The sequence below is a fragment of the Chiloscyllium plagiosum genome, unplaced genomic scaffold, assembly GCF_037043375.1.
Source record: "Chiloscyllium plagiosum isolate Xiang-an unplaced genomic scaffold, Cpla_swu_hap1 HiC_scaffold_10, whole genome shotgun sequence".
Classification (NCBI taxonomy): domain Eukaryota; kingdom Metazoa; phylum Chordata; class Chondrichthyes; order Orectolobiformes; family Hemiscylliidae; genus Chiloscyllium; species Chiloscyllium plagiosum.
In genome coordinates this window covers 6,982,591-7,003,703 of record NW_028270148.1, presented here as the reverse complement: position 1 = coordinate 7,003,703, position 21,113 = coordinate 6,982,591, and the positions used below count along the sequence as shown (strand labels likewise).

The following is a 21,113-nucleotide window of genomic DNA, read 5'->3' as shown; positions in this document are numbered from 1 at the left end:
CACTCCTAGATCCCTGGTTCTGGACACTGGACTTATTCAGGGAATGCAAAATGAAGAGGTGGTAGACAGGTGTTTCTTAGCAAAAGATTCTCTGCATTTATTCAAAATACAAATGGCAAATATCATACAAAACAAACAGGTAAATGCAATAGACAAAGAAATTGACACAATTAATTATTCAGAGAGTTGTAGTATTTTACATCACACTCTTTACTAGATTAACACGATTAGAACCTTATCTCACAAATGCACAGAGAAAAGCAACAGCTTTAATTACAAAATCTTTAATCAGAATTCCTACGCTTGGGGTCCCAATGCACTGTCATCACCCGCCTTCCCCTCCTTTCTGGCTAGGTCGGAACTTTGGGGTCTCGGGAGTTCATGCTCACCGCTGAGGAAAGCACGATTTTGAAATACACCTGGCTATTCCCATTTGCCAAACTAGAGCCTGGATGAAGACATTGGGATGCGTTTGTTTTTCTAGTTTCCATTCTGTTGATGCGGTAAGGTGCGTGGTGGATCTATCAGGTAAGTACACAGTTTTCTTTATTTCTTGTTGGTCTTGTAGGCCCCGGGTGTCACCTCAGGATGGGCCTGAGGCCTTGTGGTGTCGGTCGGGTCGGTTGGTTTGCTGAGTTGTCAATCTTTGGTTCTGCAGCTGTTGGCTCCTTTGGTTCGGAAGAGGCCTGTGTCTGGTAGCTCTCATTCAGGAAGCTCTCTGATGCTCTCCAGGTGAGATCAGGGTCTGCAATTATACTTACTGCGGGCCCCTTATCTTCACACCAAATCTGCAATTTTCATTGTGGCTCTTCCTGAAGTTAATTAGTTTTCCGATCATTAAATTTTGTGTGAGTGGATTTTGATTGAGGTTGAACACCCAGTGTCCCTGTAGGCTCTGTACTGTCTGCGCTGGGTAGCCTGAGGGGTAAAACCTGTCTTGAGCTATGATGTGGAGGAGCCGGTGTTGGACTGGGGTGGACAAAGTTAAAAATTACACAACACCAGGTTATAGTCCAACAGGTTTATTTGGAAGCACTAGCTTTTGGAGCTAGTGGATGAAGGAGCAGTGCTCTGAAACCTGCTGGACTATAACCTAGTGTGTGATTTTTAACTTTGTCTTGGGCTGTTGCATTTGGTTGATTGTCCTTTTGGAGAGAAGGTGTAAATTGGAACTCCAGACCGAACAATGGTTCCACACAGCAATCTCCATTCTGCCGGTTGTGTTTATGTATTTTCCACAGAATTTAGTCCAGCTTTCCCCTTTAAAAGTTTTGAAAAGTGCAGGGTTTTGTCTGGTATTTTAAATATTGGCGATTTTTGCTCGATCCTACACTTTCAACAAATCGGTGTAGGTTTCCTGAAAGTGTGGATGTGATGGGTCACCAGTGAGCAGCAGAGTTGGATGGGTGCACTGGTCTCTCATTCCATGTGCTTTAGACCAATTTTATCAAAGGGATGTTTTACAATCAGCCTGTGACTGCAGTGATGCTCTGTAAGAGACCCCAGTGAAGCTGTAATCACACTGTCCCCCAGGGTACTGCAGAGGAAAGGTGCTAGCAGACGGTAGAGTCATTGTTGAGAACTCATCATCCTCAGCTGATAACACCAGATCAAAGTACCTTTGGCAAACATTCTGAAACAGGACATGAGTACAGACTTCCATCACTGCACCCTTAGTCTGGTGTCAGGACTTGTTGTAAATTGCACTCAACTCCTCCACATCTGAGACCCCGTTGATATATTCACAGGGTACGGGTGTCAATGTCTGGGCCAGTATTTGTTGCCTATCAATCACCTTCATGAAGGTGCAAGTGAGCTGCCATTTTGAACTACTACAGTCCTTGGGGGGGGGGGGGGGGGGGGTGGAGGAATACCCACAATGCAGTGTTGCGGGAGTACCAGTGTATCGACCCGGCAACAGTGACCAACCAGCACTGCAGATCCAAGTCAGGAAAAAGTAGGGGTGGTTGTGGGGGGAGGAAAGGAGAGAGAGAGAGAGAGAGAGAGAGACATGAAGGAAGGGAAAGGCAGAAGGGGAAAGAGGAGGGGAGAGAGGTGAGGAGGAGGGCTATCACTATGTTGGCTATTGCATCGGTCTAGTCTCTGGGTAATAACGATTTGGATGGAATCAGAGAACAGTATTGAATAACAGCATCATTCACAAACATCTGAGGTAAAACACAGGAGCAGAAGTAGGGCATTCAGCCCATCGAGCCTCCTCCACCATTCAATGAGATCACGGCTGATCTGATAATGCTCAACTCCACTTTCCTGCTATTTTCCTATAACCCTTGAACCCCCCACTGAGTAAAACATTGTCAAGCTCTGTGCATTCATCATGAATGAAAGTTGTAAAGTGCAGTTAGCATGTGAGCCAAAATGTGTACAGCAAGATCTCATCATGGGCTTGGTTGTGGAGGGTGAGGAGGAAAATGGGAGTGGATGTCGCAGGAGGGACAAACGAAGAAATGGTTCAAAATGTTTTACAGACCCACACAGGCCTCTGAGCTCAGCTAATGGGGTGTACAATTTCCCAAACCAGAGAAACCCTAGGTAAGATATAGAGTTCTGCTGGAGAGAAGCTGGCTTTTCTGTTAGAGCTGAATTAGACTAGCTCCACCCATGAGTTGTGATGTATCTTGCAGAGGTACTGCCCCACCATCCACCCAGATATAAAACCAACATCAACTGACTTTCCAGCCAGATATTCTTCAGCAGCAGCTCATTCACAGCAAACTACCCTCCTTCCCCAGTGTAGGATCAAACTGTTCACAAGACAACTTTATGCACCATTTCTGAGCTCCAATTGGTGAGTAGTTTTGGAGAATCCTTTATTATCATAGCAAATTTTTAACAGAGAAAAGAGTTAGGTGTTTGAATTCAATCGAAGCTGTTTTAGCTGTTGGGTTTAGGGTCTTAATATTGAGTTAGGGTGAAAGTTAATCATTTCCATTAAAATCTGGTGTTTTGTAAGTTGCTGAGCTGCCTGTTGATGTGTGAAGTTAATATTTGTTTCTGACCAGTGAAGGTGTGATTTCTGCTTTGACTGTACACGTGCCTAACTGTGCATTCCCCCCAAAACATCACTTGTGTGTGTGAATAAGGTGCAATCCTAGTGTAGAGTGTGTTGGCATTGTCAGTTTTCAAATTTAAATGGGTAAAGGGGGAGAAAAGGAGAAAATGATTTGAGTGACAATGCCCAGTTGTCAAATTTGTGAAGGGAGATGATGTTCCCGTTTGGAATGAACAATAGACCATAGCTGACAATTCTGTAATCTGACATTGTCTGAAAGCCGTCCCCATTGTTCACAAACCCAGTCACATTCTTCTCTAAACTGAAGTCAATGGAAATGAACATTGTCTTGAATGATGTCCCTGAATTGTTTGTAACCAACAGAGACATGATTTTAGAACTGAATGCTTTAGCATAGCGTGTCTTGGTTTAGCTGAGTTCATTAGTGAGGCTGTACTCTGCAATGTTTGGGATACAGGAGAAATCCCTTCAATGAGTGGAAAGAGTTGTTTTGGAAATGTAAGATTGTCTTCAAGTGTATTTGCTGTGTGAACCCTTGTTATAGAGATATACAACATGGAAACAGACCCTTCGGTCCATCTTGTCCTAGGTTTCCCAAACTAACCAAGTCCCACCTGCCTGCATTTGGCCCATATCCCTCTAAACCTTTCCTATCCAATGTCTTTTAAATGCTGTAATTGTACCAGCCTCTATCACTTCTTTGGCAGTTCATTCCACACGCATACCACCCTCTGTGTGAAAAAGTGGCCCCTCAGGTCCCTTTATATCTTTCCCTTCTCACCTTAAACCTATGCCCTCTAGTTTTAGACTCCCCCTACCCTTGGAAAACGACCTTGACTACTCACCCTATCCATGTCCCTCATGATTTTAAAAACCTCAGTAAGGTCACCCCTCAGCCTCCTATACTCCAGTGTAGTAAGTCCCAGCCTATCCAGCCTCTCCTTAGAACACAAACCTTGTAGCTCCTGTCACTGCAGGCTACCCTCCAGACCATCCCCACGATCAATCTGCCACTGAGTCGCTCACACAAACCTGGGGCACAGTAACGTTAAAGGAATGGGGGGGATAGGTGATGGTGGAGCTCAGAGGGAGAGTAAGACAGCGAGGCAAACAAACAGATGGATAATGGTGAGCCTGGGAGAAAGACACGCTGAAAATGAGCTCCATTAATGGGTGAAAATGGGTCAGCTCTGCTGAGAAATTGAGAATACCTGGGCTTTTGAGGGGTAAAAGACATGGAAGGAGGAGTTCAGGCCCTAAAATTATTGAACTCAAGACTCAGTCCTGCATCAATTATATTTGAGAGATTATTATCTTAGTGTCTGTTGTTTATTTGGAATTTACAGTGAGACTCAGTAGTATTTCCACACAGTTGAACATTGCAGTGTTACACTGGAAAGACTACATAGAAACAAATCATTTCCTGAAAGCAGTCCGTGTTGGAGTTTAACCAGCAGTATCCCCAGGCCACGTACCTGTTCCCACTCCCTCCTTCTCCTTTCCCTGAAGGCAGCTATTGAACCCAGCCTCTCGTGTTCACTGATTCAGTCACTAACTCTCACAGTGTAGTTCTACAGACTCAAAACCCTCTGTGTGCAAGGGCCCCTCCATTTCTGAATGAAATCTCTTCCATGTAATCCTCTGTGTATTCTTTCCTGGAAATTTGATTCACTACTGCCTCTGCTTTAAACTGTGTGAGGTGAAATCTGAAATCAAATCAACTGATTGCTTTTGAATGAGAAACCACCTCACTGCACTGTCCAGAGAGAAAGTGAGGACTGCAGATGCTGGAGAGTCAGAGTCGGAAAGTGTGGCGCACTCCTGCTCCCCGGATGCTGCCTGACCTGCTGAGCTTTTCCAGCACTGCACTTTTCCACTCCCTGCACTGTCCAATCAGACAATCCTCTAGCCCAGGGTGATCCCATCATTCCTCTGCCCCAGCACCTTCTCCATGGTAACTCATGCACCTCAGCTGACACCGTTTGCAAAGTGGGGGCTTTCATTCCCACTTATGTGTTGTGGGCGACACACTCTTCCCTTCCATGTGTCTGACCATTGAGGGTGACCCACAGGGATTTGGGATGTTGAACAGTTGGCAGGGGGTGGCACTGGACTAGCAATCGCAAACAGAAACGGAAATTGCTGGAGAAACTCTGTGGAGAGAAAGTTAAAGTTTCGGGTCCAGTGGTCCTTCTTCAGTACTAAGAGCAACAAGGAAAAGATGGTACATGTGCTGAAAATAGGGAGTGGTGTGGGGGACAGTAAAGTTAAAGGAATGGGGGGGGGGATAGGTGATGGTGGAGCTCAGAGGGAGAGTAAGACAGTGAGGAAAACAAACAGATGGATAATGGTGAGCCTGGGAGAAAGACACGCTGAAAATGAGCCCCATTAATGGGTGAAAATGGGTCAGCTCTGCTGAGAAATTGAGAACACCTGGGCTGTTGAGGGGTAAAAGACATGGAAGGAGGAGTTCAGGCCCTAAAATTATTGAACTCAAGACTCAGTCCTGTAGGCTGCAGGGTTCCCAGTTTCTCTCATTCCTGTTGGCATTGTCGTCGCTGGATTTGGGACATGAATGAACAATTTTCTGATTCTGGTGGGATTGCTTCTGGCCTATCCCATGTGGGAGAAACCTGACAAAGAAGAGGGACCGTGTTTCGACATACCTGCCGTGGGTTCCCAGTTCCCCAAAGCTAGAGAGACTGATGGGGAGTTTACATCAGCACAAGGAATACCGGTTTGCTATTGTAACAGAGAGGTTTTAATACTAGACACAATGTGGGACCCAAGGGTGAAGGGACAGGAGGTCACAGTTCAACAGAACTTCCTGACCAACACGGTAAATCTATTAAGTTGCCAGATGGCAGCAAGGAGGTTGGTGGGGCTGCACGTTATATCACAGTTGGCAACATATTGAAACACATACCCCCAACCCGGTTGCATCTACTCTTGAGAGTTCATGAGGTTTTTGTCTTTCCTGCAGCTGTGTTGAAGTTGGTGTAACTGTGAATAATCTGAACATGGTGTATATCATTCACTGCACCTTTATAATGACTTAACGCCCTTCACCCTTTCCTCATATCTCCTTCAACCCCACATCGTTTATATCCTTCTTTATATTTTCCGCTCAGCTACAATTTCCTAAAACCTGACTCCCAGTTGATTTCCTCTTCCCAGTTGTCATGTGACAATAATAAATCAAATCAAAATTTTGACCTTCCAAACACTCCTAATTTCATTAATCATCTCTGGTTAACCAACCCCGCTGTTTTTAACCCATAGTCTTAAGTTATTTTACTTTCTTAGTTCCACTGTTCTCTCAGGTAGTTTCTCTACATGGCCAGATCCGGTCTCTGCTAAGTCTGTGCTGGGAGTGATGTTTGCATTATGCAGAAACACAGAATACTGGGATGTTGATGGTTGTAAATGTTTGAAAAGGCTATACTAGGAAATCTATGGAATGTATAAAATCAAAGAACTTAGTGCAACAAATCTGTAAGACCGAAGTAGACATATTAAGCAGTTGTAATGTGGGTTATCTGAAACAGCTGAAGTCTTCACCTTGTGAGAGGAAAGCAGCATTCTGGAGAGGTGGAGGTGGCTTATGGTTTGGAGATGTTGGTTCTTTGTTATTGGCTCCTGGTATTGTTACCCTGCCCTTGTTTGCACTGAATGCCATCATGTACTTTCAAAACATGCTGGAAACCAGGAGATAAAACCAAGGTGGTGGTCACTGCTTTCTCCCTTCCTCTTTGCAATTGTCCAAAGAGTCCACAACCTGTCCTGACATCAGGCCAGAGCCTTCTTCTTGGCAGGAGATAGTGAGTAGATGCGACTCACTCCCTCTCTCCCACAGAAACTTCGCAACCTCTGTCAGGATTTGGTCAGTCAACAATCCCACTTGGACACAGACTTTGGGCTGGAGCAAGATTTGTTGACTTCCTCCGACAACTGCGCTCCCTTCCCCATTCCATTTAGTGGGTGATAGGTGGGAGCCACCCCCCGTAATGACCATAAATGACTGAATCCACACGCTTCCTCCCCCCAACCCCACCCTTTCTGCTGGTATGAGGGATGAAAGGAAAGAGTGTGAAATTTCCAAAAACAACAAACAACTCATTCTGCAAACCGAGATGGTCAGTAAGAGAAGCTTGATCGATTTATTTATAGGCTACAGGATGCAAGCAAGATATCACTTGGAGAAGATAAACCTCACAGGAGTTTCAGACATAACACAGGAAACAAATACATTTTTCTCAAGGTAAATATGCTGAATGCAAAAAAAAGCTGCACTTGTTTCCTTTACATCTGGTTCTTGAGTGTGTGCTCAGCTCAGTCAGAACAATGAGAAGGGACCTTTACTAAAACTGTTCAAGATATTTGCCTTGGAATATTGTGAACAGTTTTGGGCCCCATTTTTAAGGAAGGATATGCTGGCATTGGAGGCAGTGCAGAGAAGGTTCTCTAGGCTGACTGTGGCTATTGAGGGACTGATTGAAGACCAGAGGGAGAGAGCTTGAGGCCCGTATTCATTGTAGAGAGGCGACCTCATTAAAACATACAAGATTCTGAGGGGGACTTGACAGGGCAGCTGCAGAAAGATCGTTGCCCCTTGTGAGAGAGTCTAGGATCAGGAACATCATCCCAGAATCACATTTAAGTCAGAGATGAGGAGGAATCTCTTTCTCAGAGGGGAGTGAATCTGTGGAATTCTTTACCGCAGAAGACTGTCGAGTTTGGGTCTTTAGGTATATCTAAGGCTGAAACAGATAGACTTTTAGCCAGTAGGAGTTGAAGGTTCAGGGGAAAAGGTAGGAATGTAAAGTGAGGGTTATCAGATCAGCCACGATTACATTGAATGGCAGAGCAGACTCGATGGGCTGAATGGCCTACTTCTGCTCCAGTGTCTTATAGTCATAAGATCTTGGCACAGGAACTGTGTAAAGACCAGGTGGTTACAGAAAAAAACAGCCTTGAGTTTGAGGTACATCATTGTCCATCTCACTGCCAGGCCTGGGACCAGTTGAACATTGGCTGGAGAGAGTTGGAGTCCGGACAGACACTTCCATTTTCAGTAATGAGGACGTGTCAGCCGGAAATAAACGATCAACAAGAGATTGTCTCAATCCAGCCCTCGGAAATGTCTCCAAAAGCTTTATGCACCATGAATTATTGGTTGGGCTTGTGGGGGTAATGTCGTGGCATCCGTAATCCAGACCAGAAATCCAACAAGGGTGGTTTCAAATTCAACAATAGACAGTTTCGATGCACGTTTGTAAAAAAACTGGAATTAAATACACAGCTGACACCGGGATTAAAGTGATTACCAAGTTGTCTGATGGTCATTAAAAACTCAATGAGCTCATTAACATCCATCTGAGGAGGAAATGTGCAGTATTTTCCAAATCTGGAGCTTTTTGTGACTCCAGCCAAAACTACATTGTATTTTAGAATTCAGTCCCCCTTTGGGGTTGGGTATGATTAGATTCCCTACTATGTGGAAACAGGCCCTTCAGTCCAACAAGTCCACACCGACCCTCCAAACAGTAATCTACCCAGTTCCATTTCCCTCTGAATGATGCGCCTAACACTATGGGCAATTTAGCACGGCCGATTCACCTGACCACCACATCTTTGGACTGTGGGAGGAAACCCATGCTGACACGGGGAGAACGCGCAAACTCCACACAGACAATCACCCGAGGCTGGAATCGAACCTGGGACCCTGGTGCTGTGAATGCTAACCACTGAGCCACTGTGCTGCCCATGGAATCAAACCTGGGACCCTGGTGCTGTGAGGCAGCAGTGCTAACCACTGTGCCACCCTGGTGGGAGATCACTGAGCACCCAGTTGAATCAAACCTGCATCACATAGAGGTTCACCGCAAAGGGTCACCAACACCTTTGGAGGTAAACAGGAAGGGACAGTCAATGCCACTTTCACTTGCAATGCCCACATCCTGAGTGTTCTTACCTAGCTGTACACATTAGGCCATCTGTGCACATCAAGATCCCACCATCACCACCAAAGTGAATAAGCAGCTTGTCTTTTTGATGCTGATCCCGATAATATGGCAGAAATATATGTTAGAGAATGGGTTTGCCAGCCAACAGTGAGGGAAGCAGAAATACAAAAAAGTAGATGGGTAAATATTTGAAAAAAGTAACGATTGAGCATGCAGGTAGGTTACTGACTGTACATCAGGCCATTCAGCCCATCCGATCCATGTTTGTGTTTCCTCTCCAATTGAGAGTCATTTCACTCTTTACTTTCAGCTCATGGATTTAACTAATTTCCTTGAAAGGGTCCTGGCTATTCATATCATCCATTCCCTGTTGCACCATACCCATGGCAAAGGAAGTTTATCCTGAATTTCTGATTGAATGTATTTGTAACTCTCCAAAGGGCCTTAGTTTGAACGTCACTGACACCTTCTTCAAGTCTGCCTTTACAAAACCTCCCATCATTTCAAAGACGTCTGCCAGGTAACCCTTACTCAGTCTTGTCTTTCCAAGAGTAAAGAGCCCTGGCCTGTTCGCTCTTTCCTATATTTTGACTGAGTGCAGCTCCTTTGACCCAATAAGACTGCATTCTGGACGCAGCTTCCAATGAAAGGTGAGATGGTGACGGGCAGAAACCTTGTTTTCACATCTGTACCCACCACCAGAGACAAACTGCGGATGGCCTACACTGCGCTGCAATCCCATGATGCAGCCTGGCATCTATGGAATTCACTGCCACAGAAGGCTGTGGAGACCTGGCCATTGAGTCTATTTAAGATGGAGATAGATAGGTTCTTGAGTATCAAGGGGATCAAGAATTACGAGGAGAAAGCAGAAGAATAGATTTGAGAAAATTATCAGTCTTGATTGACTGGCAGAGCAGCCTCGATGGCCTGATTTCTGCTCCTGTGTCTTATGGTCTTACTGATGATCCCATCACCTCAAGGTTACACTGCTGTCAGACTGTCTTCAGAACCAGGAACAGGAGGACACTGCTCAGCCTCTCGAGCTTCAACAATTCTCTCGATCTATCCCTCAGCTCTGGCCTTATGTTGCCTGACACAATCCAAACCTATCCATCTCGATAGCACTAAATAACCCTTGACACTCTCAGCTTTATGGGACAGGGGCTTTTATATTTCCTAACCAACCTTGAATGAACAGGCTCTCGGTTACGACCCCTTGTACCAGTCCCTACCCAAAACAACAGGAAGCAGGCAGGCACAGCAGCTGGTGAAGAAGGCAATTGCTATTCCGACCTTCAGAGCGAGAGGATTCAAGTACAGGAGCAGGGAAACCTTGCTGCAATTCTACAGGGCCTCGGTGAGAACACACCCTGGAATATTGTGTGCAGGTTTAGTCTGCCTTATCTGAGGAAGGTTAAAGTTAAAAATCACACAACCCCAGGTTATAGTCCAGCAGGTTTATTTGGAAGCACTAGCTTTCGGAGCACTGCTCCTTCATCCACCTAATGAAGGATTGTAACTTTGTCCACCTCAGCCCAACACCGGCTCCCTCACATCTGAAGAAGGATGTCCTGGCTGTGGAGAGACTTTACTGAAGGTTTTCCAGAGTGATTCCTGATGAAGAGCTTATGCCTGAAACGTGGATTCTCCTGCTCCTCAGATGCTGCCTGACCTGCTGTGCTTTTCCAGCACCACACTCTCGCCACTGATTCCTGGGATGGCAGGACTGATGTGTGAAAAGAAACTGGATCGATTTGTATTCTGTTCATTGGAGTTTAAAGCAAAGTGGGGTGATTCTCATAAAAAAATTATAAAATTCTACTGGACGAGACAAGGTAAATGTAGGATGGATGTTCTCAATAATGGGGGAGCCCAGTACCAGAGCTCACAGTTTAAACATACAGGGTTGGCCAATTTTGGACTGAGCCGAGGAGAAATGTCTTCACTCCCAGAGAGTGGGGAGTCTGTAGAAAGCAATTGAGGCTTTCAAGAAGGAGTTGGATATAGTTTTCATAGAATCCCTACAGAGTGGAAACAGGCCATTTGGCCCAACAAGTCCACACTGAATCTCTGAAGAGAATCCCACACATGTATTTAACCTCTCACCTTGTATTTCCCATGGCTAATCCACCTAATTTACACATCCCTGGACACTATGGGCAATTTAGCCTTGCCAATTCACCTAACCTTTCGATTGTGGGAGGAAACCTATGCAGACACAGGGAGAATGTGCAAACTCCACACAGACAGTTGCTTGAGGGTTGAATTGAACCCAGGCACCTGGTGGAGTGAGGCAGCAGTGCTAACCACCGAGCCACCGTGCCACAAAGGGATGCTGGGATCAAAGGATATGAGGAGAAAGCAGGAATAGGGTTGAGTTGGATAATCAGCCATGATCTATACAATGATGGAGCAGGCTTGAAGGGCCAAAATGCTTACTCCTGCTCCTATTTTGTACATTTCAATGTTTCGCATTCTCTAACACAACAAATCCAATAAATCTGCTTCAACGCACCCCTTAATCGCTTATACTTGAGGGAATCAATAGGAGTTAGCCAAGGAAACTTATCTTTGTAATTTAACCATTTACAACTTTATTCACAAAAACAGAATCAGAAATTGCTGGAAAATCTCAGCAGGTTGTGAGAAAGGTTCTTTTTTTCTGATTTACAGCTTTCATTAAAAAAAAAACATGTTTCTGAAATAGGTACTAATTTAGATGGTAAAAAAAGCCATTAAATCATTAAACTAATTGCAGAGACTGGACCGTAATCTCTGTTTCAGTTTTATTTTTGAAGCCTGTTCTATATTTCAGATGTTGTTGTAATTCATTTATCGTAAATTAGTTCTCTAGTTACTGCAGAGCTTTGAATAGACAGCAATTTCCTTCCAAAGCGGTTAATGCCACAATCGCTGAATGCCTGTCGTTTGTTTGGCTGCAGACAAGAAGCTTGGAGAGTGTTTAAAGATTGGACAGTGGTGTTTCTGGAAGGTAGACAGCAGACGAGCAGCCAGGAGGCTGGCCATGTGATAGGAAATCATCAATCCCAGTGAGTAAGTGAGTGAGAAAGCGAAAAGCCCTGGGGGAAACGTTCAGTGAAGGCAGCAGCTGGCAAAACATAAAGGGAGTGGCTCAGTGACTGTGTTTTAAACCGTAGTGTACAAGGCCTGCTCGACTCAAACAGCAACCACAGCCTGCTGATCATCCTCCCCAGGTACAATTCTTACTGAAATGTAAAAGTGACAGCCCCAGTCCAGATGTAGCTGAGTCTATGAGTATTCAGTAAGTGTCAGAGAGATAGGAATCAGTGATAATCCTGCTCAACAGGCCTCATTTTAAAGTCTGTATCAGCAGAGTCTACTGTCAGCTCATGCCCAGTAATAGGAAACAAACGCTGTGTTTGTGTGAGAGAGAGGGCGTGTGCATCTTTATCCTGCAGCAAATCCTCAGCATTGCCAGTTTTGGGAATAAACAAAAAAATCTCCAATTGGCAAAAGAAAATTCTCGTTCTGTTCAGGAAGTAGCTGGGCTGTGTGGTTGCTAAATAAATGCTGCAGTGAATCACGCAGCATCTGAGAGGGAAGGGATAAATGGATGTATAGATAGTATTAAGAGGGAGGTTGTGGTAGAGAAGGAGAGTCTGGGGTTGTGGTGTGTCTGGGAAGGAGGGCAGCAGGGTCAGGGGCTGTGTTGCAATTGCACTGTGGGGCTGGGAGCCGTAGTGCAGGAATGTGGTGGGGGCAGGCTCATGGAGAGTCAGGGCATTATGAAAGTTAGGGGATGTGGAGGGAGAGTGTTGGTGGGAGGAGAGGAAATCTCCCGCGACAGGGCCTCACCACACTCTGTCAGAGACTATGGATGGGTAATGCTGACTCAGCCCCTAACACGAAACATGTCAAGAATGAATTTAAGAAAAGCCTCTCCTTTTAGCTGGCACCAGGCGAACTCGACAACAGGAGAGGTTCACTCTTTCCCCAAAGAAGGGGCAGAGCACAGCAAAAGCTGATTGTAATGAGTGCTTGCCAGCAGAGGCAGTTACCATGGCAACTCTATGGTCTATGGCAGAGAGACTGTCTCTTCTCTCAGGTGTCATGATAGAAACAGAGGAGACTGACAGGAGTGAAAAGGGAAACGAGCACAGCTCAATCCAAACCCATCTCCCTGGGAAAGATGAGCTTCCCGACATTGTGTTGGAATGGGTGAGGGAGTCAGTCTGAGATGTACAGCTATAATGTAGCAGCATATTGCATGGTGACTAGACTGATTCAGCACGTTGCTTGCAGATGCTGTTGTGCTCAAGGGGAATATTATTACAGTGCTTTAGAAGATGGGTTTAACAATACAAATTAATCAGTCTCAGGTTAAAATAAACTTGAATTTATGTTGTGACTTCAGCAGGTTATGCGATAATTGGCTAAAGGATGTCATTAACTTTGATTTATCGAAATAGGATTTAGGAATTAGCTAGAAACAGAGAAACTAGGGGCAGTGGTAGGCCGTTGTTTCCTGTGAGATCATGTCCCCAAAATTAACCACTCACTCAGTAAGACATGACTTCTAGTTTAGTTTTACAAATCCCTCCCCAGGAGGTACAAGCTGTGGTTTCTGGTATCACTGTGGTCTCAGTGGGGGATTTAATAGGGGAGAAGGGATAGGAATCATGCAAACTTCTTAGGTTCTTGATAGTAGATGTGGAGAAGTTGTTTCCCCTTATGGGAGAGTCTACAACAGGAAGGCATACTCTCAGAACCTTGAGGCCATTGAGTATATTTAAGGTTGGGATACAAAGATTTTTAATCAGAAGGGAATCAAGGATTGTGGGGGAAAAGGAAGGAGTATGGAGTTGAGGACTATCAGATCAGCTTTGTTCTCATCAAATGGTGGAGCAGACTCGATGGGCTGAATGGCCTGATTCTGTTCCTATCTCTTATAGTCTGTGGGACCAGGAGAGCGTGAGGTGGAGAAGAAAGGAGGATGAGCTGACTGATGGTGTGGCTGCAGTGGCAGAAGTCGAGGGAGGGAGTCAGAAGAGGATTGGTGACAAGGCTGGGTGGGAGGTACAAAGGCAATGGTAGATGGCAGGGGAGTGATGGCTGGAGGCTGTGCCATTTATTAGAGGGGAGTGAAGAGGGTATGGAACACAGGCAGATCACTGGATGTGAACTCTATTGGATCATCAGATTTTACAGGGAAAACACTCTTACCTCAGGGTCACAGGGTTGTGGGTTCAAGTCCCGAGTGAGAGATTTGAACCCAAAGGCTGACTCTCCCAGTGCAGTACTGAAGGAGAACAACACTGTCAGAATTACCATCATTAGGTTCAGATGGTAAACTCCAACCCTGTACTCCCTCTGGGCTCAGATGATAGTATTTTAAAGAATAACGGAGGTGTTTTTGCTCATGGCCTGGCTAAGATTTATCATCCAATTAAGAACATAAGATCAGGAGTAGGCCATTCAGCCCCTCCAGCCTGCTCTGCCATTTAATATGATCATCGCTGATCTCATCTCAGCATCAACCCCTACCTGCTCTTTATAACCCTTCACCCAATTGCTGAATAAAAATCTGTCTACATCCCCCCTAAATTTACTCAATGTCCCAGCATCCATCACACTCTGGGATAGTCAATTCCATAGATTCACAACTCTTTAAGTGGAGAAATCTTTCCTCTTCTCTGTTTTCAGTCTGCTATACCTCATCCGAAAACATGACAAAAAGAAAGAGATTTTTGTCAGGAGACGTCCATTAGCCTACTTTTTTTTGTCTCTTTCTGACACGTTGAAGAGACCGCCAGCCAACCCCAGCATGATCATTCCTGACTCCACCTGATCCCGGCATGATCATTCCCAATTTCAGCCAACCCCAGCATGATCATTCCTGACTCCACCTGATCCCGGCATGATCATTCCCAATTTCAGCCAATCCCAGCATGATCATTCCGCGCAATAACAAAACCTTCTATTTAACAAACTGAGCATTTATTGAGCCCAGAACGTCTCAGTGTGGTTTATAGAATTCATTCCTGTGTTTCCGGACTGCTGGTCTGGATATCTCTCTCCCTCAGCTCTCCCCACTCCCCTCACCCTACAGCACAGCAGCATCCAACTGTCTCTGCATCATCGCACTGCCACCTTGTCCAAGCCTGTTTCCTCAGGCTCCCTATGACCCGCTGACCCCCTTCCCACTTCCTCTCTCCAAATCTCAACCAACACCCACCTCATCACCTGAGAGACTTTTCCAGGGCAAGCAGTGTTTTAAAGCAGGAAATGCAGTGAGCTGGTTGAACACAGCAAACTCCCACAATCTGTAATGTGATAATGACCAGATGATTGTCTCAGTTTGTCTGTTGAGGACCACATTGGCGGTGAGTCCCCAGGGAGAATTCACCAGCTCCTCATCAAAACGTACGCTGGGACTTTTTATCCCCATCTTAAAACTCCCAATGAATGCCTCATTGAAGAGCTGGCACCTGAGACAGTGTTGCACTCCCCATGTACTGCCCTGGCTGGATTATGTCTGAAACCCATGCAGTGTAACTCCTGTCTCAGTGGTGAGGGAGCTAGCCACTTAGCCACAGTCGTCACTGTCTCCCTTCTGTCTTTGATTAAACCAAACGTGCCTGCCTTTGTCGACAGGATATTAACTCGCTCACCATGTCGGCTGAAGGGGCCCAGATCGTGGCAAGGGTCAACAGCAGTATCAACATGCTCAGTGCAGCAGAGGAGGTGAAGTCTGACCTGGAGCTGATCATGAAGCCTTATGCCAACTGGGAAGAGTTCCTGACACCGGGCCCACTCTCCATCGCCATCCTGGGTGAGCTGATATTCATTTCCGCAGCCGAGGCGTTCCAAGTGAAGCTCAGTGTGGCTGGGAAAACGTTCCGCTTCCTACGGCACCCGGAATCCTTCCACGCCTGCCTTATGCAGGTGAGTGACCAAGGTTGGAAAGCCTTCAACAAAGCTCACAGAAATATGGACCAGATCCGGCTCTACTCCATGTCAGCTCCGAAGCACCTGGCCAGCGCTGTGCAGGTGTTGAGTCGCCGGGACCCCAAGGTAGTCAAGGCCATGCTGCCCAGCCGACTCAACAGCATCCGAAAGGTGGCAGAGCAGTGCCAGCAGCTGGCAGTGTCTGTCGAGGAGGAGTTCACCTCACTCATCGAGCTGGTGCAAGAGCTGCTGGAATTCTGTGCTAGCTCCCGAACGGAGCACCACGCCTCCCTGGAGCAGGTCAGGCAGACGCTGGCAGAGTCCCAGTTCCGCAAGGAGACAGCTGAGAAGGAAAAGCAGAGGGTGGAGGTGCAGTTCGGTGATGTGTGCGCCAGGATGGAGGAGGCTCGGGCTGTTTACCGCAAGGCCATAAAGATGATCCCGAGCGGGAAGAACCTGGTCGGGGTTTATGTCACTCAATCTCTGCTCGACTTGACAAACAGTCTGGCCACGGAGCTGGTGACGATGGGCATGACCGAGCCCCTGAGCCTGGCCCTTGAAATCAGTGAGACAGCGGTGGGTCACATCAAGAAGAAGGTGCAGAAAAAGAAGGCAGCAGGCTCCACAGACGAGGACGAGGACGAGAGCTTGGGGCGATCAGCAAGCATCTACCTGAAGGGGATGGAGATGATGATGGCCAGCGCCCTCCTACACGACCTGGTCTCTGAGAAGGGGACCATCGACACCAGCCAGCTGCCCAGTGACAACTCACAGAACGGCAATTCCGTGGACTACAAGCTCATGTTTCAGAGCAGCCTGAGCAAGATTGAACAGGAAGGGGACTGCAGAGCCAAGGCAGCAGCGGTGAAGCTCTGTGAGGACGGGGTCACAATCTGCGAGAAGCTGGAGGAAGTCGCTAAGATGGAGAAGCCCAGTGAGCCCCAGTTGGAAAGCCTTGCCACAGCCATCAAGGAGCAGAACACCAATGTTCTCAAGTACCTTTCAGACATCAAAAAATCCACCAACGTCCCAGCCTTTGCACCTCAACCGCCAAATCTCACTCAAGCTGCCAACCTGGAGAAGGCAGAAGAAGGTCTTTCTAAAATGGTCCTAGATCAAGCCTGCTTTAAGGTAGAACAAGCAAAAACCCAATTGGATTCCACCAGAGAGGAGTACCAGAAACTGTCTGAGACCAAGGAGAAGGTGACTAAAGATCTCGATGAGATCCTGGTCACCATGATGAGGTGTCAAGTGAAGGAGATAGACTATGACACAACCCTCAAGCTGCTGGTGATTGGCCTGGATGCATTGAGCCAGGTCAAAGAGCAATGGGCTAAGATGAGCAACTTCTTCCAAATGATGTCTAATCTGATTCAGGTCTCTCTCAACGACACTGTCACACAGTTCACCAGTGATAGTGAGGCTTACGAGCCATTCCCAGGATATTCCGAAGATGCTTTCATCAAGGACATGATCTACACAGAAGCCTTTCAGGCTTGCAACATTGCCAATCTCTGCCACATGATCTCAGGTACTTATGTTGAGATCTCTCAGAAGCATCTAAGGGACCAAATCTCTAGTTTAGAGACCAACATCAATATGAGCCCTGATGATCCAATGTTTAATGTGAAACGCAAACAACTGCAGGAAGGCTACACTGCCACAAAGGAAGCAGTCAACCAACTGGTCATGAAGAACAAACGGGAATTTGAGATTCAAATACAACAGAGGATTGACAGCATCAACTCCACATTTAAAGATGTCCTACCCCTCACAGAGAGACAATAGGGCACAATATACAGAGCAATCTGAAGGAAGATCCTGAGGTCTCGCTACCTGACTGAAGGTTACAGACAGCATGTGAATGTGCAGCTATTGTATGAAAATAATGCCTTAAATCTTTCCTGATCTCCATTGCCAGAAAGGTTCTGCTGAAGTCTTAGTTCTGTTCAGAATACATCCTGTGACCCATTCACTCTCCCACTAGCTGACTGACCTGCATTAAAGCAGGTCCATGGTGGGGATGTGTTGGTTGGGGGTCCTGACCAGGAGAGCTTTTTCCCAGGATTCACCATTCTGGATTGACCTGTCTCTATCTCCCAGGAAGAATCAGGGTTCCCTATGCAGAGGAGGCCCCAATTCCCAGCATATATCCACAATTCAAGTGATTCTTCTCCTCCATGTCTTCATTTTCTGATAGAAAATCTCAGTATTTACCTAAACAGCTCTTTGATAGTGCATTCAGAGATTCAGCCAATCATGCTCAGTCGGTGGGGCTGCCAAATGCTCCGGACAGCAATTCTTCAAGTTCCCCTTGAAACCACACATGGTCCAGACTCAGGTGTGCACCATCTTTCATTCATCTTCACATAGCAGAATCATAAACCTGCTGAAAATGAAGGACAAACTTGCATTTATATAGCACTTATCATCACCATGGTCCACCCATCCCAGAGTGCTTCCCAGTTGCTGTACTGTCTGCTGTTTGCAAAGGAAAATCCGCAACTTATTTGTCCACAGGCAGCTTGATCACCTGTTCTGGTGATGTTTATTGAGGGATAAATGTTGGCCAGGAAATTGGACAGTACTCCTTGTTCTCCTTCATAACCACTCCATGGGATCCCCTCTGTTCATCGGAGAGGCAGGGTATTGACCATCTGTCGGGGGTTGAGGACACATCTTCATCACACGCAATGGTTCATCACCATCTTCTCCAGACTAACTGCTGCAGAGAAATAAATGCCAGCAGCACCCACCTCTCAGACAGCGAATGAAATTGAAACATTGATCATCCTGGAAGTCAGATAGTAAACTCGGAGTGAGTATTCTGGAGTTTCACATTCCTTGGTCAGTTCCACTTGTACTGCAGCTACATGTGGGAACCAGAGCAAAGGTGCTCTCCAGATGTGAAAGGATTTAAAACTTTCCAAAGTGATCTTCTATTTCTCAGAGACATTCAGGGTTGCTTAAGTTGCAGTAGCCAGTTCGAGATTATCGCACCCGCATCTCCTGGAATAGGTGACTGAGCGTAAAATCCCCAATGGAAACAATTTGAATTGATGTATGATTCACCCTCGATGGGGTGAAGTGCAGTGTGAATTTTGACGTTAAAATCAGGAGCCTATTGCTGAGCATGTGGCTGGGGCTGGTATCTTATGAATATGGGTGTTTGCAAAGTCCCACCACGCAAACAGCAAGCAGTGACAATCTCACTGGGTCGGTGATGGGACCTTACTTGATTTTCCTGATAGAAAATCTCAGTATTTACCTAAACAGGAATTAAACACATCCTAACGCTGACGGGGAATGCTTACAGATGGCTAAATATTGCACCAATTTCACCAATCCTCCTCCGATGAGGCCCATTGTGGCCCCTAAGATGTCAGCCAGGTTCGTTCATCCTCAAGAATTCTGGCCTGGTTTCAGTTTAGATTGAAAGAGATTAAAAATACATTTTCTGAGCGCCGTTTCCTTTCCAATAGTACTATGGGGTCTTTGACATTCACCTGAACTTTAAAAAAACAATTTAATAGGGAAAGCTACCACGGTACTGCTGCCAGCTACAGCTGAGGAGATGTGCAGTGAGGCATGGAGGACAGGGAGGTAAACTGGGAATGCAGAGGAGGGATAAATTAGGAATGAGCACTGTCACCATTTCACACTGGGACAATATCAAGCTCATTGAAGCTAATATTCACTGGGAACAGCTGGGGACTGGAAGTGGAGAACAGCAATATATTATGAGGCTGCAATAGGCTATATTTCATGTATTCTGACAAAAATGCAAAAAGATGTTTAATAAATAGTAATGAATAACTTTACGATCAAAAAAAGACAACTTAAATGTTATTGTGGATTTCTTTTCAAACTGATATTGTTCAGAAAGTATTAAATAGAATCCGTACAGTGTGGAAGCAGGCCATTCAGCCCACCATGTCAGCACCGACCATTGGAAGACCCACCCCATCCCTGTAAACCTGCATATCCTTTGGCTAACCCACCTAACCTGCACAGTCTTGGATGCGATGGGTAATTTAGCATGGCCAAACCACCTAACCTACCACTGTGCCACCCTAAACTTATTTTTGTTGTTTTTTTTATATCCCCTGGCTATCTTAACCGTTTTCTGAGGGGCAGCTCAGTGGTTAGCATTGCTGCCTCATAGCACCAGAAACCCAGGTTCAATTCCACCCTCAGGAGACTGTCAGTGTGGAGTTTGCACATGGGCTGAATGGCCTGCTTCCACACTGTAGGGATTCTATCTGTTACTGCATCTGCGTGGGATTCCTCCAGGTGCTCTGGTTTCTTCCCACAGTCCAAAGATGTGCACGTTAGGGTGGATTGGCCATGCTCAATTACCCATAATATCTAATGATGTGCAGGCTAGGTGGGTTTGCCATGCAGCATTATAGGGGTACAGTGGATCTGGGTGGGATGCTCTTTGGAGGCTCAATATGGACATGTTGGGCTAAATGGCCTGCTCCCACACTGTAGGGATTCTCTGAAGGTGCAGTGTGGGAAGGAGGTGTCACTTTGGTCAACCGCTCCTTGTCTCCCATTGGGAAGACCATGGCCTCCATTGAGAGTGTTTGACTGAGGCCCTGATTCAGAATGTCTGGCTCACAAATCCCATCTGCTCTCATGACACAGGCCAGCACCACATGTCTGTGGGGTGAGGACTGAGAGGGAAAGTATCAGCTTGCTCCCCACTGGCCTTATTCCATACGGAAATTACCAGCACGTTTTCTGCAAACTTTGAAAGGACATCTCGTAAGTTTTGAGTTTTTGCTGGAGAATGATTGATCCCCATCAGCAATGACACACATTTCACCAAACCAGCAGAGACGATGCCCTCTGGTCCAGCAGCTTTGGGAATATTTTCTAGCCAACCCGTTCAGCGATGTTTTGCATCTCTCTGGAGCAGGTGGGACTTGAACCCAGGCCTCCTGGCCCAGAGGAACAGACACTACAGCTGAGCCTTAAGAGCCTTGCCAGCAGCTTCTAAACTTGTCCACACGAGAATCCGGCCCAATTACAGTACTTCCAAACTGTACACTTGGTATCAGACATAGAATCATAGAGCTGTACAGCACGGAAACAAACCCTTCAGTCCAACTCATCCATGCTGATCAGTTATGCTAAATTAATCCAGTACCATTTGCCAGCATATGGCGTATATC

General features: G+C 46.1%; 1 protein-coding gene across 12 annotated transcripts in view; it reads left to right on the top strand.

Annotated features, from left to right (window-relative positions):
• The first annotated feature begins 2,709 nt into the window (after positions 1–2,709).
• The window catches only part of LOC122552577 (uncharacterized), a 44,223-nt gene continuing 25,819 nt past the window's right edge, over positions 2,710–21,113 (top strand). For 4 of the 12 annotated variants that reach the window (XR_015758337.1, XR_015758339.1, XR_015758338.1 and 1 more), the window contains exons 1-2: positions 12,066–12,218; positions 15,640–18,751. Coding sequence is in view for 7 of the 12 variants with exons in the window: in XM_087991051.1 (XP_087847177.1) it covers positions 15,658–17,721 (2,064 nt within the window). In the remaining 5 variants the exon portion in view is untranslated. The other 8 variants (XM_087991050.1, XM_087991048.1, XM_087991051.1 and 5 more) reach the window with 8 other exon arrangements.